We start from the raw sequence: 12,400 nt of genomic DNA, 5'->3' as shown, positions 1-12,400 counted from the left end.
TTAAGTAGAATTCACCTTACTAACTCCAGACTGTCGATAAACCGTGCGCCTGGAAATCTCAGTCGCCTTCTTTGCGGTCCTGCACTGATGATACTCCCAAATTCTGTTATATCCACAAGAAGAAGAATGACAAGAAGGTGACGCCTGTTAGTACTTTTTTTTACTGCATATTTATGTAACGGGAGTCCAAAGAAACTTGCAGTTTCAACAGGGGCAGACCATGGGAAGATTGGTGTTAGAGAGGTGTTAGTTCACCTATTGAGGGGCAGGTCCCGTTGCCATAATCGTGCAGTCGTCGGCATAGGAAATGATTGTTCTGGTGGGAAAGGGGTCTTTGATATAAAGAAAATTAAACAGAAGCGGTGATAGAACACCAGCCTATGGCACCCCCTGTTTAATTATCCAAGGTTTGAGGTTTGTTCCTAAATTGAACGACACTTGTCGGTTTCGGAGGGGCCAGTGTTCATTTTTGTTAATATCTTTTGAACGACGCAAAATATTTTTCGATAACGTTTTACAAGACGATGCGCCAAGCAATTTTTATCAAAAATTTTCTCAAGAGTCGTATCAAAACACGCGATTCGACCTCCGTTTTTAGAATCCGCAATTTAAATTCTTAGTTCTGTCAAAACACATAAGCAAAAAACTGGTTAATGTTTTATGTGGTTTTTGTATTTTGCCAGATTTGTTTTACACACTGTTGTTGTTGTTGTTGTAGCGATTAGTTACTCCCCGAAGGTTTTGGAGAGTGTTATCGATGTGATGGTCCTTTGTCGGATACAGATCCGATACGCTCCGGTAACACAGCACCATTAAGGTGCTGGCCCGACCATCTCGGGAACGATTTATATGGCCACATTAAACCTTCAGGCCATCCCTCCCTCCCCACCCCCAAGTTCCATGAGGAGCTTGGGGTCGCCAGAGCCTCGTCTGTTAGTGAAACGGGATTCGCCGCTCGAAGGTGAGGTTGACAATTGGGTTGGAGAAGCTATATATTGCGCTACACAACCCCTTGAATCCCTGTTTTACACACTCACACACTAATGCAGAAAGGTGTTCTGGGCGCATTTAATGTTGATCCACAAACGTGTTGGACCCACTCAGGGTTTTTTTAAATCAGGGCCTAGGGCCGCCAACGCACGCAGGTGTCTATGCAAAAAAAACTATGGATCGGGCCCCATATTTCGGACCCTCTCGGGGTCATTTTCTGGTTTTTTGCAAATATCTTTCGACTCAAATAAAGTTTTTAATTTCCGTCTTCGGATTATAAAAACATAGATCAAAACGCGTCTTCTGATACCACCTTTGACAATCCTTTGTCGGATTCAAATCCGGTACGCTCCGGTACCACAGCACCATTAAGGTGCTAGCCCGACCATCTCGGGAACGATTTATGTGGCCACATTAAACCTTCAGGACATCCCTTCCCTCCCCATCCCAAGTTCCATGAGGAGCTTGGTGTCGCCAGAGCCTCGACTGTTAGTGAAACAGGATTCGCCGCGGAAAGGTGAGGTTGACAATTGGGTTTGGAGAAGCTATATATAGCGCTGGCTACCTGAAGGGTTGCGCTACACAGCCCCTTGAATCTGGTATTTTAGTCGCCTCTTACGAGAGGCATACCTGCCGCGGGTATATTCTGACCCCCTAACCCGCTTGGGAAGCGTGTTACCAGTCGACCCTTATCTAGACTCTTACTCTTGTGGTTGTTGTTGTTGTTGTTGTAGCGATAAAGACACTCCCGGAAGGCCTTGGGGAGTGTTATCGATGTTGGTGGTCCTTTGACGGATGTAGATTCGGTGCGTTCCGGTAACAAGCACTATAAAGGTACTAGTCCGACCACCTCGGTAAGAAGCACTATAATGGTACTAGCCCGACCATCTCGGGAACGATTTGGTATGACCACATGGAACTTTCTAGGCCAACCCCTCCTCTCATCTCCTAGATCCGTCAGGAGTACGGGGTCGCCAGAGCCTCGGCTATTAATGATACAGGTTTCACGGGTAGGTAGGTTGAAAATTGGGTTCGAGATCTTATATATTGTCGCCTCTTACGACAGGCATACCTACCGCGGGTATATTCTAAGCCCCTAACCCTCTGGCGGTAATCTTACCCTTCCTATTATCTTGTGTCGTAAACATGACGGTTGGTAATAACTATTTTTGAAGTTAAAGCTCCGTTTTCTCTCTCTAAGATAGGTAAAAGTACTATGCTAATTGGTGGACATTAGATGCTTTGAAATAAAACATGGATATTTGTTATCGTGTACTGCACTTTTCTTTAAATCGTGAAAGTGCTTTTCACTCCAATCGCAAATATTAACTGAACTGTGTTCGCACGTATGAATTCCAAAAATTATTTAACGTAGTCAAAGTGTAAAATTATAGCTCACGTACTACTTTATAAATATAAAAATTATTCACTTAAGATTCTAATTAGAAAATAGGTAAACTGGCGTAGCAAAATTACACACTATCCCGTATTATAAAATACGGGAAAAACACAGCAACTAAACAACAATGAACACCTTCCAATTCGTTATCAAATTATTAGAAACTCCGACGATATTTCGCATGTGAACCACGATAAAATCAAGATAAATCTGATTTCACTTTTCATTTATGAATCCAATGTCCAATAAGAATTTGACGGAAATAACACAGGCGCATTTATTATGTTCGAAATTGAATGTCCAGCTGATATGGAGTGCTGCCGGACCATCAGAAATTAAAACTTATTGGAACTATTTAGAACATATAGCTGATAAATGATTAGTTAGCAACACGTTAACATAAGTTTGATGTTAGAACTTGGGTTGGTGATTTGCAACCAGAAGTCTGCTTTGAGTACTAATAAAATTAGTGCACTTAGTCATGAGTCAAAAAATTGTGTCTAAATGTGTACTTAGTCAAATACAGACAAATACTATGAATGACTAGCACCAAAGAGGATAGATATAGTATAGTGGGGGGAAAGCTAACTTATAAAATACAATCAGTCCAATTGGAAAAAGTCTATTTATAATGATTTAGATGAACACAAAGTATTGCACACTTATATATATATGTATGGATTTCTTTAAGCACATACTATCTATACATAATATGTACAATGAATTTGTTGGATTTTAGAAACAAACGTAAGTTATCTTAACACTTTACCTTTGGATCATTTGAATGCACAAAAGCCGTCGGCATTTTATAAATTTCATATATGTATACGTTTATACACCATTTTTACTACATATCACATATTCTGATTTGTCACATTTTTGCAAATTTTAACGCACATTCACATTTCTTATATCACATTTAAACCTTTTCTAAAAATTTTATATAAAAATTTATTTAAATGAAAGGCCCAGAACCGTCAGCATTTCAGCGGTTTCATATGTAAGTATATATGTATATATATACATACATACATTTATGCACTTATCATCGTAACAACATATTTCTACTTTTAAACAATGTTACTGCACAAGTTAACATTTGCACAATCACCACTATCACTTAAAATGTTGCTATTTTAATATTTATTATTCACTTTGTAAAATTTATTCACTATTCCACCGATCAATTAGAATAACATTTATCTTCTATTGGATAACCAAAACAAACTTTGCAAATGAAAAAACAAAACAAAAGTGTCAAAAATGGCCGCGCGCACGAACAAAACAAGAAAGAAATAAAAATGACAGCTCAGGCTGGTGAGGACAGAATAACAAAACGCATGGTGAAAACCTAATCTGGTTTTTCTAGAGGAACACCAACTTGTTTCAACGCCATGTAGAAACTCTACAGTGCGCCCTCTTGTATATCTATCCTCTTTGCAGATAGCAAAACGGATTGTGAAAACCTAATCGCGATCTTTCAGAATCGCAGTGGGAACGATGGGTTTCATAAACTGTTCTCTACTCTACAGTGCGCCCTCTTGTATATCTATTCTCTTTGATGTTATCTCCAAATGTTATTTTTTATTCACCTGGCAACTCGGGAAAGGTTGTGTAGATTTTTCTGTTATCACCAAAAATTACGTTTTTCAACACTAATATAAATGTCAACAAAAAAAAAATTTTCAGCTGTTTTGCAAATTTGCTGATTGGAAAGTTGTGTGCTATTTGTTTTGCAGATGTTTGATGCTGAGTTTTGAACTTTTGGACGTCATTTATATAACTGCTTGCTTAAAAGGTACTCGCAAAACAGATTTAATTTTTTCCACATATAAGATGATTAATGCTGTCGTTAACTCGCTTGCCACCTGGGCTCTTATTTACATGTAAAATTTAAATCAAATTCTTATTTTAAGCACCTCATCCGACATTCGGGCAAAAAACACGCCACTGAAGTGATAAGCATTTACGTACTCCCAAATCAGATTAGGAAAAACCTTTAATATCAAAATGGCTCAACGACCACCCAACAAGAGTCTTGTCACCAAAATGGTGAACAGCTTAAAAAGCAAGGAGTTTCGTGATTACTTAATGAGGTTTACAAAATATGTGCATGTATTTTTTAATATAAACACATTAATATATTTCGTTTTTTATGTATGAAGCACACATTTCTGGGGACCCGTTGCCAATTGGGGTATTCCGCTTGCAGCAATAGCCGATTTTAAAAAGGATCCGAAATTTATTTCAGGCAAAATGACATTTGGTAAGTTGATAAACTGATGATTTGCTGATAAAACGAACTGTAAGAACATACAAAAGTGTTCATAGAATGAAAGCTGGTTCAAATATTAACCAGATTTTTTGGCGGTTAAACTTTACTTTGGCGGCTTACTGTCGTATTCGTTGTAAACGCAAAAAAGGGGTTATCTATCACGCCCACCATTCTTGATCCATCCGGTATAATTTTTTTGTTTCTCCAAACATCCTTTGTCTGTCTTTCGATATCTCCCCGCACATTTGTAAAATTAGACTGCGGCCAAAGTAAAAGCTTTACTAAACTTGTGAGTGAAATTGCGTGTTGAGCTTATTTCAATTAACCGGTCACAACATGCAACTTCACTCGAAAGTGCATTGCAGTACATGCCTATAAGTATACAAATAATTATTGATCCGACAGGTAGGGACATCTGTTAGTATGAACACAGGCTAGCACCATCGAGTTAAGCAATAAAAAATTGTTTGTCTTATCTTAATTGAATTCTCGATTGACTGAATTGGAGGAATTTATCTTAAACTCGTTGTTGTAGCGATAAGGACACTCCCCGAATGCTTTAGGGAGTGTTATCGAGATTATGGTCCTTTGCCGGATGCAGATCCGGTACGTTCCGGTACCAAGCCCGACCATCTCGGGAACGATTTGTTATGACCACATGCGACCTTTTAGGCCATATCGCTCTCCCACCCCCTAGATCCGTGAGGAGTTCGGGGTCGCCAGAGCCTCGGCTGTTAATGAGACAGCATTCGCCACAGATAGGGGAGGTTGACAATTGGGTTTGGAGAAGCTATATATTGCGCCTGCAACCTGAAAAGGTTGCGCTACAGAACCCCTTGAATCTGGTATTTTAATCGCCTCTTACGATAAGCATACCTACAGCGGGTATATTCTAACCCCCTAACCACATATATTGTCTGTCTTTCCATATCTCTCCGGGCATTTGTGAACGTAGACGGCTGCCAAAATAAAGCTTTACTAAAAAACCTTATATATCAGACGTGTTCCTCATTGAACTAGGGAGGGGCGGGCTGGCCTAGAGGGTTCAATGTAGTTATACTAAATCGTTTTGGTTTTGGGGAGTGCGATCGATGTTGATAGTCCTTTGCCGATTATAGATCCGGTCCGCTCCAGTAACAAGTGTCATTGAGGTTCTAGTCTTATATGATACATTCATATTTGTAACAGGACTCTCCTGTTGTTGTTGTAGCAGTGCTTCGCCCCACCTAACAGACGCGACCAATCACAAACTGTCATCAATATCCTCTAACGGGAGTCCAAGGAAACTTGCTGTTTCAACAGGGGTGGACCATAGGGAAAGGGGTGTTAGAGGCGTTGGTTCCACACTACAATTAAAGAGATGGTTGGTGTCATGTGGGGACACATTGCAAGCGGGGCATACATTTTGTATGTCGGGGTTGATTCTGGATAGGTAAGAGTTTAACCTGTTACAGTATCCAGAACGAAGTTGAGCCAAAGTGACACGCGTTTCCCTGGGGAGTATGAGTTCCTCTTCCGCAAGTTTTGGATACTTTACTTTGAGTACTGGGTTCACCGGGCAATTCCCGGCATAAAGGTCCGACGCCTGTTTGTGGAGTTCACCAAGGACCTGCTTGTGTTTTTTCGCTTCATACGGCTGTGTTCTCAGATGCCGTATTTCCTCGAAATGCTTACGGAGATGACTCCTTAAGCCCCTAGGCGGTGCTGGCTCGTCAATCAGATGTCTGTTGGGATGCCCAGGTTTCTGGGTATTCAACAGGAACTGTTTGGTCAGCATCTCGTTTCTTTCCCTGATGGGGAGTATTCTCGCCTCATTATGTAGATGGTGTTCTGGGGACATAAGAAGACAGCCCGTGGCAATTCTGAGAGCAGTATTTTGGCAGGCCTGTAGCTTCTTCCAGTGGGTGATTTTTAGGCTTGGCGACCATATGGGTGACGCGTAGCACGTAGTCGGCTGGCTAATTGCTTTGTATGTAGTCATGAGCGTTTCTTTATCTTTTCCCCAGGTACTGCCAGCAAGGGATTTGAGGATTTTGTTACGGCTCTGAATTCTCGGAACAATTGCGGCTGCGTGCTCACCAAAATGTAGATCCTGATCAAACGTCACACCCAAGATTTTGGGGTGTACGACAGTCGGTAGCGTAGAGCCATCGACGTGGATGTTCAAAATGGTCGACATTTGGGACGTCCATGTTGTAAATAAGGTCGCGGAAGATTTAGTCGGTGATAATGCCAGGTTTCGCGAGGCGAAAAATCTGGAGAGATCAGGGAGGTAGCCGTTTATTTTATTGCATAGCTCATCGATCTGTGGGCCTGGGCCTGTGGCCATTACTGTGCAGTCATCGGCGTAGGAAACGATTGTGACTCCTTCCGGTGGTGAAGGTAGCTTAGATATGTAGAAATTAAACAAAAGTGGGGATAGGACACCACCCTGTGGCACCCCTTGTTTAATTCTCCTTGGCTTTGATGTTTCGTTTCTAAATAGCACCGATGCCTGCCGACCACCCAGATAATTTGCGGTCCACCTTTTAAGACATGGGGGAAGGGTAGACCCTTCCAGGTCTTGCAGTAACGAGCCATGGTTGACCGTATCAAAAGCTTTTGATAGGTCTAGCGCTACGAGTACTGTTCTATGGTGGGGGTTTTGATTTAAACCGCAATTTATCTGGGTGCTAATGGCATTTAGCGCGGAGGTAGTGCTGTGGAGTTTTCTGAAGCCATGCTGATGGGAGGCTAGTTGCAAATTTGCTTGGAAATAAGGGAGCAAAATGGCTTCGAGCGTCTTTGCTACTGGCGATAGGAGAGATATCGGACGATACGACTCTCCTATGTTAGCTGGTTTACCAGCTTGGCCATAATTGACTATCTCCGTAATCTTCCCAGTTAGTCCATTACAGTTTAACTGCAGAATTCTGAAGTGCATGAGGGGAGACGTCGCCACTCTGGGGGTAAGTGACGGGTGACTACGCCTGGGTTGAGGAAGGCCAGGACGCAATTGCTGTTGTGGCCCTGGGACTGGGCGTCCTTGGGCAAGCATTGGGGTACCCGGATGATTTGGGTTTGCGACCTGGCAACATGGCGCGATGAAACCCGTCGAGGGGTTGCCGTCGCGGAGACCAGAACATCTAGGAAAGTGGCACCACCCAAGGCAGGAGCTGCATTGGGCGGATGTCGCAAACATATAAATTCTGTGCTGGCAAACGGTGCAAACGGAGGTAGGGACTAAGAGTCTGTTTCCCTGACCTACACGATTGCTGCCGGAAAAGAGGGGGCGAGAAGACGGGGGCAGGGGCTGTTGCTCAGCATTGCTTCCGACTCTACTACGAAGATTGTAGTTATGAGTGGTAGCAGCTGTTTGAGTTGTTGGCGCCGTAAGGCGCGAGCAGCAGCGGGTACTTGTTGTGGCTTGCTGAGCAGCGGGGCTGCTGGAAGGTAATGGGGGGGCGCTTAGACGTAGACTACGGGGCGCCCTTGGGCGTGAACAGCAAGGAGCCACAAAAGATTTATAAAAGTTACGTGGACGTCGGGTTTTGGGATCAAGCCCAGAACAACCTGTCCGATGCAACCATCCCTTACACGAGACACACTGAACAGAGTATGACCGTCCTAAAAAGATTCTTTTCCGGCAGATGCAGCAAAACCATTTCTCAGGACCGGGGTCAGGTGACGGACCCGGATTGGATTCGATACCTTCCCGGAGCAAGAGAATATGGAGCAGTCCTGCTGCAAGGAGCTGCTGGGAGGATGACAATTTGTGGGAGGGACGAAACAAATTAAATGGGGTTACACTGAAATGACAGTCCTTGGTCGGGAAAAATCCCGAGTCGCTCCGGTACATAGAACCGACTGCCTTGGGAAGCGCCCAAGGACTCTCCTCTGTGGATGATCTACGGAAGTGACGTTGCCAAAATAACTAAAGGTGTTACTGGTTTCAAATCATTAAGTAAATTGCTGCAACGATATAAATACTTCCGGAGATATTGATGTAAAAGATGCGTGTCATTAGCGAGAAGTCGAGAGGAAAGGACGTGTTTAAGATCGCTCGTTGAATTTTGTTTGCAAAAATGGTGAAACCCTTTGAATAATTATTAAAAGTGACAAATATGTGAGATAGAGACTCTGTAAGAAGATCAGTTCACTTTTAATTTAACAAAATCTAATATCAATAACGATTCAAAACCTAGTGAAATACCATATAAATATTTAATAATTTTATACCGGTGAGAAAGTGACTCAAGTCTAGCGAATAGAAACGCATACATATTCATATATAATTACAAATTAACACAAAACGAAAACGGCAGTGAAAACGATAGCAAAGGCAATATGTCTGAAAGCGAAAATAAGTGTGACAAGTGCAAACTTGCAATTCGCAGGGAGACGGGAATTAGATGTGTGGGTGTGTGTGCGAAAGTATACCACTCGGCAGCAAAATGTTCCGGCTTGGATAGCTATAAAGCTACTGTAATAGGAACACATTCAATGGTGAATTTTATTTGCGAAGAGTGTATTACATACATACATAATATTGATCTGGTATTGCGAGACATGCAAGAGAGTGTTAATAGGAACAGTGGCTATTTAAAAGAATACAAAAACGAATTTGAAGAAGCTTTAAAAACCAACCAAAAAAAGATGCGGGCGTTAATGAAAACAATGGAGGAAAAATACAATGAACGTTTGGCGACCTTAAAAATGCATCAAGAAATGTATATTAAAAATGCAGCTGAAATTAAGAAAGTGCGGGAGATAGCAGAGAAAATAAAAAATCAAGCTGAAGTAGTGTTGAGGGAGAATGAGAAATTTTGTAGTGAAATAAAAACAATAGTAAAGGAGAAAAACGATGGGATACCACAACAAACATATGCAAATATTCTAAGAACGGGTGAAAATAAAAACACAGCTAGGGCCGTTCCAGAGCTTAAGAAACGGGCTCCTATTATTGTTAAACCGAAGGCAAAACAAACTAGTGAAAGAACAAGGCAAGATCTAAATAATAAAATTAACCCTAACGAGCTAAAGATAACAGACATTAAAGCGGGCCATAATGGTATTATGGTGATCGATAGTATTAATGAAGATGAAAGAAATAAGATTAAACAAATTATGGATAAAAAAATAAGTGATGAATATGAAATAAAGATACCACGTGACTATAAGCCAAAATTATTTATAACAGGCATGCAGTTTGAAAAGAATAGAGATGACCTGATCGAGTGTCTAAGAAAGCAAAACAAATGCCTAGAACAGGGTGAAATAAAAATTATTAAGCAATATAATGTTAAAACTAGCAACAAAAACTATTACAACGCAATATTGGAGGTGGACGAGGAAATGTTTACTAATGCTTTAAAATTGGATAAGCTCAACGTAGGATGGGAAAGGTGCAAAGTTTACGATGGCGTTGATGTGACAACGTGTTTCAAATGCAGAGGATACAATCACAAGGCGACTGAATGCAAAAACGAGGAAGTTTGTACCAAATGCTTGGGTAAGCATAAGACCATTGAATGTAATGAACAACCAGCAAACAAGTGTATAAACTGCATAAAGGCAAATGAGAAGTTAAATCTAGGACTAGATGTCAATCACTCGTGGAATAGCAGACAGTGCCCAGTCTACCTAAAGCACTTGAATGCAAAAAAACAAAGGCTAGGATACTAGCAGCGAACACCCGACGCACTGATAAGCCCGCCACAATTCAATGAGATACCGCTGGAGAAAATTCGATACAAAGAAAGACTGCAGACTAGACACAATGAACTTAAGTGCATATACTTGAATATTAACAGCATAGTATCAAACAAATGTGAACTGGAAGTGTTGGCTGAAGTACATACACCAAGTATCATATTATGTTCGGAAACGTGTACAACGAAAGATGTTGAAGACAGCGAATTAGAAATAGCATCGTATAATATGGTTAGATGCGACTCGCACAGCAGGCATACAGGAGGTGTACTAGTGTAGGTTCATAGGACAGTGGAGATAAATGTAATTTATAATGCTAGTGTCAATATGAACTTATGGTGCATTATAATAAAATTGAAAAAGGTCGATAAAAAGTGGCAAATAGGGGTTCTGTATCATTCACCAAGCACAAGTGATGCAGCGTTTATCGAGTACCTAAATGAAATATTAATCGATAAATTTGAAAGAAGTAAATGTAATATACTAATCGGGGATTTTAATATAAACATGAACTACATATCAACATATAGTACAAAATTGAATGAGATATTTTCTGTGATGGGTGTAACGAGCTGACAAGGTTTTTTGTCAGCTGATGCAAAATAAAAACGATGCGACAATTATGATGTGCTAAAGTAGACTGATAACTTTATTTTTGACTTTCAGTATTCAAGTTCATACCTTTCGCATATGAGAATATATGTATATGTATGCTTAGTACATAACTGGTAAATTTATTGTTTTACAAACTAAGAACCGTTACCGTTATCGGTTCGCCTGATGCGACAAACTAAATTTATTTATTAAAACCTTCAGCTGCTATAAGTATGCCCAACAAAGTGTATGATATATACATATGTACATACGTGCATACAGCAATGCAAATAATGAAACAATAGAAATATAACGTTGAATGCGGTGAATGATGGGAGAATATGACTACAAAAAAAAGGTCGATGCACAGGCATATTTAACCTTTCCATGGACATCAATGCTTAACCCTTAACATCCTCCCCCGTTGAAGGATTTAGGCCTTCAAACGTTTCTATAGGTAAAAGTGCAATTTTATTAATGGCTCGCTTTATGACTCCATTCTCTGTTCGGATAAGCGCTATTCGAGCCACTTTGTCCTTGCCTAGAATAACATCCACCACACGACCAAGTTGCCATTTTAATGGTGGGAGGTTTTCGTCTTTCAACAGGATCATTGCTCCTTCTCGTATGTTCGGTGTCTTTGCCTTCCACTTGCTTCTTTCTTGTAAAATGGTTAAGTAATTTTTGCTCCATTTCCTCCAAAACACCTGCTGCATGCAAGACAAACGCTGCCAGCGATCTAATCGGCTTGTTTCAATATCAGCGACATTTGGCTCAGGAAAGCTGGTAAATGGAGCTCCGATTAAGAAATGTGCCGGTGTTAAAACCTCCAAATCGTCGGGATGCTGCAATTCTTCGAAAGTAAGCACAGAGAGACCGACAACACGTTGAAAATGAAATTTAGCTGCCTTTACCGCTGCTTCCCAAAGACCCCCAAAGTGCGGAGATCTTGGTGGAATAAAGCGCCATTCAATTCCATCGTCCACACAGTGCCTTTGAACACTTTGGAGGTGAGATGTGGATAGCAAGAGATTTTTCAGATCAGCTAATTCGTTTCTTGCCCCCACAAAATTCGTAGCATTATCTGACCAAATTACCTTTGGTCTCCCCCGAATAGAGATGAATCGCTTTAGAGCCGCCAAGAACGAAGATGTGGATAAGTCACATACCAATTCCAAGTGTGTTGTCTTTGTAGCAAAACAAATAAAGACGCAAATGTAACACTTGACCGGACCCTTGTTGCGCACTGCCGACTTGTAAAAGAAAGGACCACAAAAATCAATGCCCGTTGTGAAAAATGGCCTACAAGGCTGCACTCTGTGCTGTGGCAAACTACCCATAATATGTTCCATAACCTTTGGTTTTAGACGAAAGCATCTTAAACATTTATTGACGACGGCGGCAACTGTCTTTCGCCCACCAATCGGCCAATACTGCAAACGAATCGAAGC

General features: G+C 41.1%; 2 protein-coding genes across 9 annotated transcripts in view; one reads left to right on the top strand and one right to left on the bottom strand.

Annotated features, from left to right (window-relative positions):
- Positions 1 to 2,646, bottom strand: part of Ppcs (phosphopantothenoylcysteine synthetase) — a 167,049-nt gene extending 164,403 nt beyond the window's left edge. For 2 of the 6 annotated variants that reach the window (XR_010948988.1, XM_067761487.1), the window contains exon 1: positions 2,394 to 2,646. The gene's annotated coding sequence lies outside the window, so the exon portion shown is untranslated. Of the gene's footprint in view, positions 1 to 2,110; positions 2,245 to 2,271; positions 2,289 to 2,393 lie in introns of those variants that run through there. The other 4 variants (XR_010948989.1, XR_010948991.1, XR_010948992.1 and 1 more) reach the window with 4 other exon arrangements.
- A 1,411-nt stretch (positions 2,647 to 4,057) lies between these two features.
- Positions 4,058 to 12,400, top strand: part of Mpc1 (mitochondrial pyruvate carrier) — a 63,821-nt gene continuing 55,478 nt past the window's right edge. For all 3 annotated transcript variants that reach the window (XM_067761481.1, XM_067761482.1, XM_067761480.1), the window contains exons 1-3: positions 4,058 to 4,187; positions 4,306 to 4,485; positions 4,555 to 4,655. In XM_067761481.1, coding sequence (XP_067617582.1) covers positions 4,400 to 4,485; positions 4,555 to 4,655 — 187 coding nt within the window. In that variant the 5' untranslated portion in view covers positions 4,058 to 4,187; positions 4,306 to 4,399. The remainder of the gene's footprint in view (positions 4,188 to 4,305; positions 4,486 to 4,554; positions 4,656 to 12,400) is intronic.

This window comes from Eurosta solidaginis, chromosome 1 (genome assembly GCF_040869045.1).
Source record: "Eurosta solidaginis isolate ZX-2024a chromosome 1, ASM4086904v1, whole genome shotgun sequence".
Taxonomy (NCBI): Eukaryota; Metazoa; Arthropoda; class Insecta; order Diptera; family Tephritidae; genus Eurosta; species Eurosta solidaginis.
Note: the sequence above shows the minus strand (reverse complement) of the source record. Positions and strands in the feature narration are given on the sequence as shown.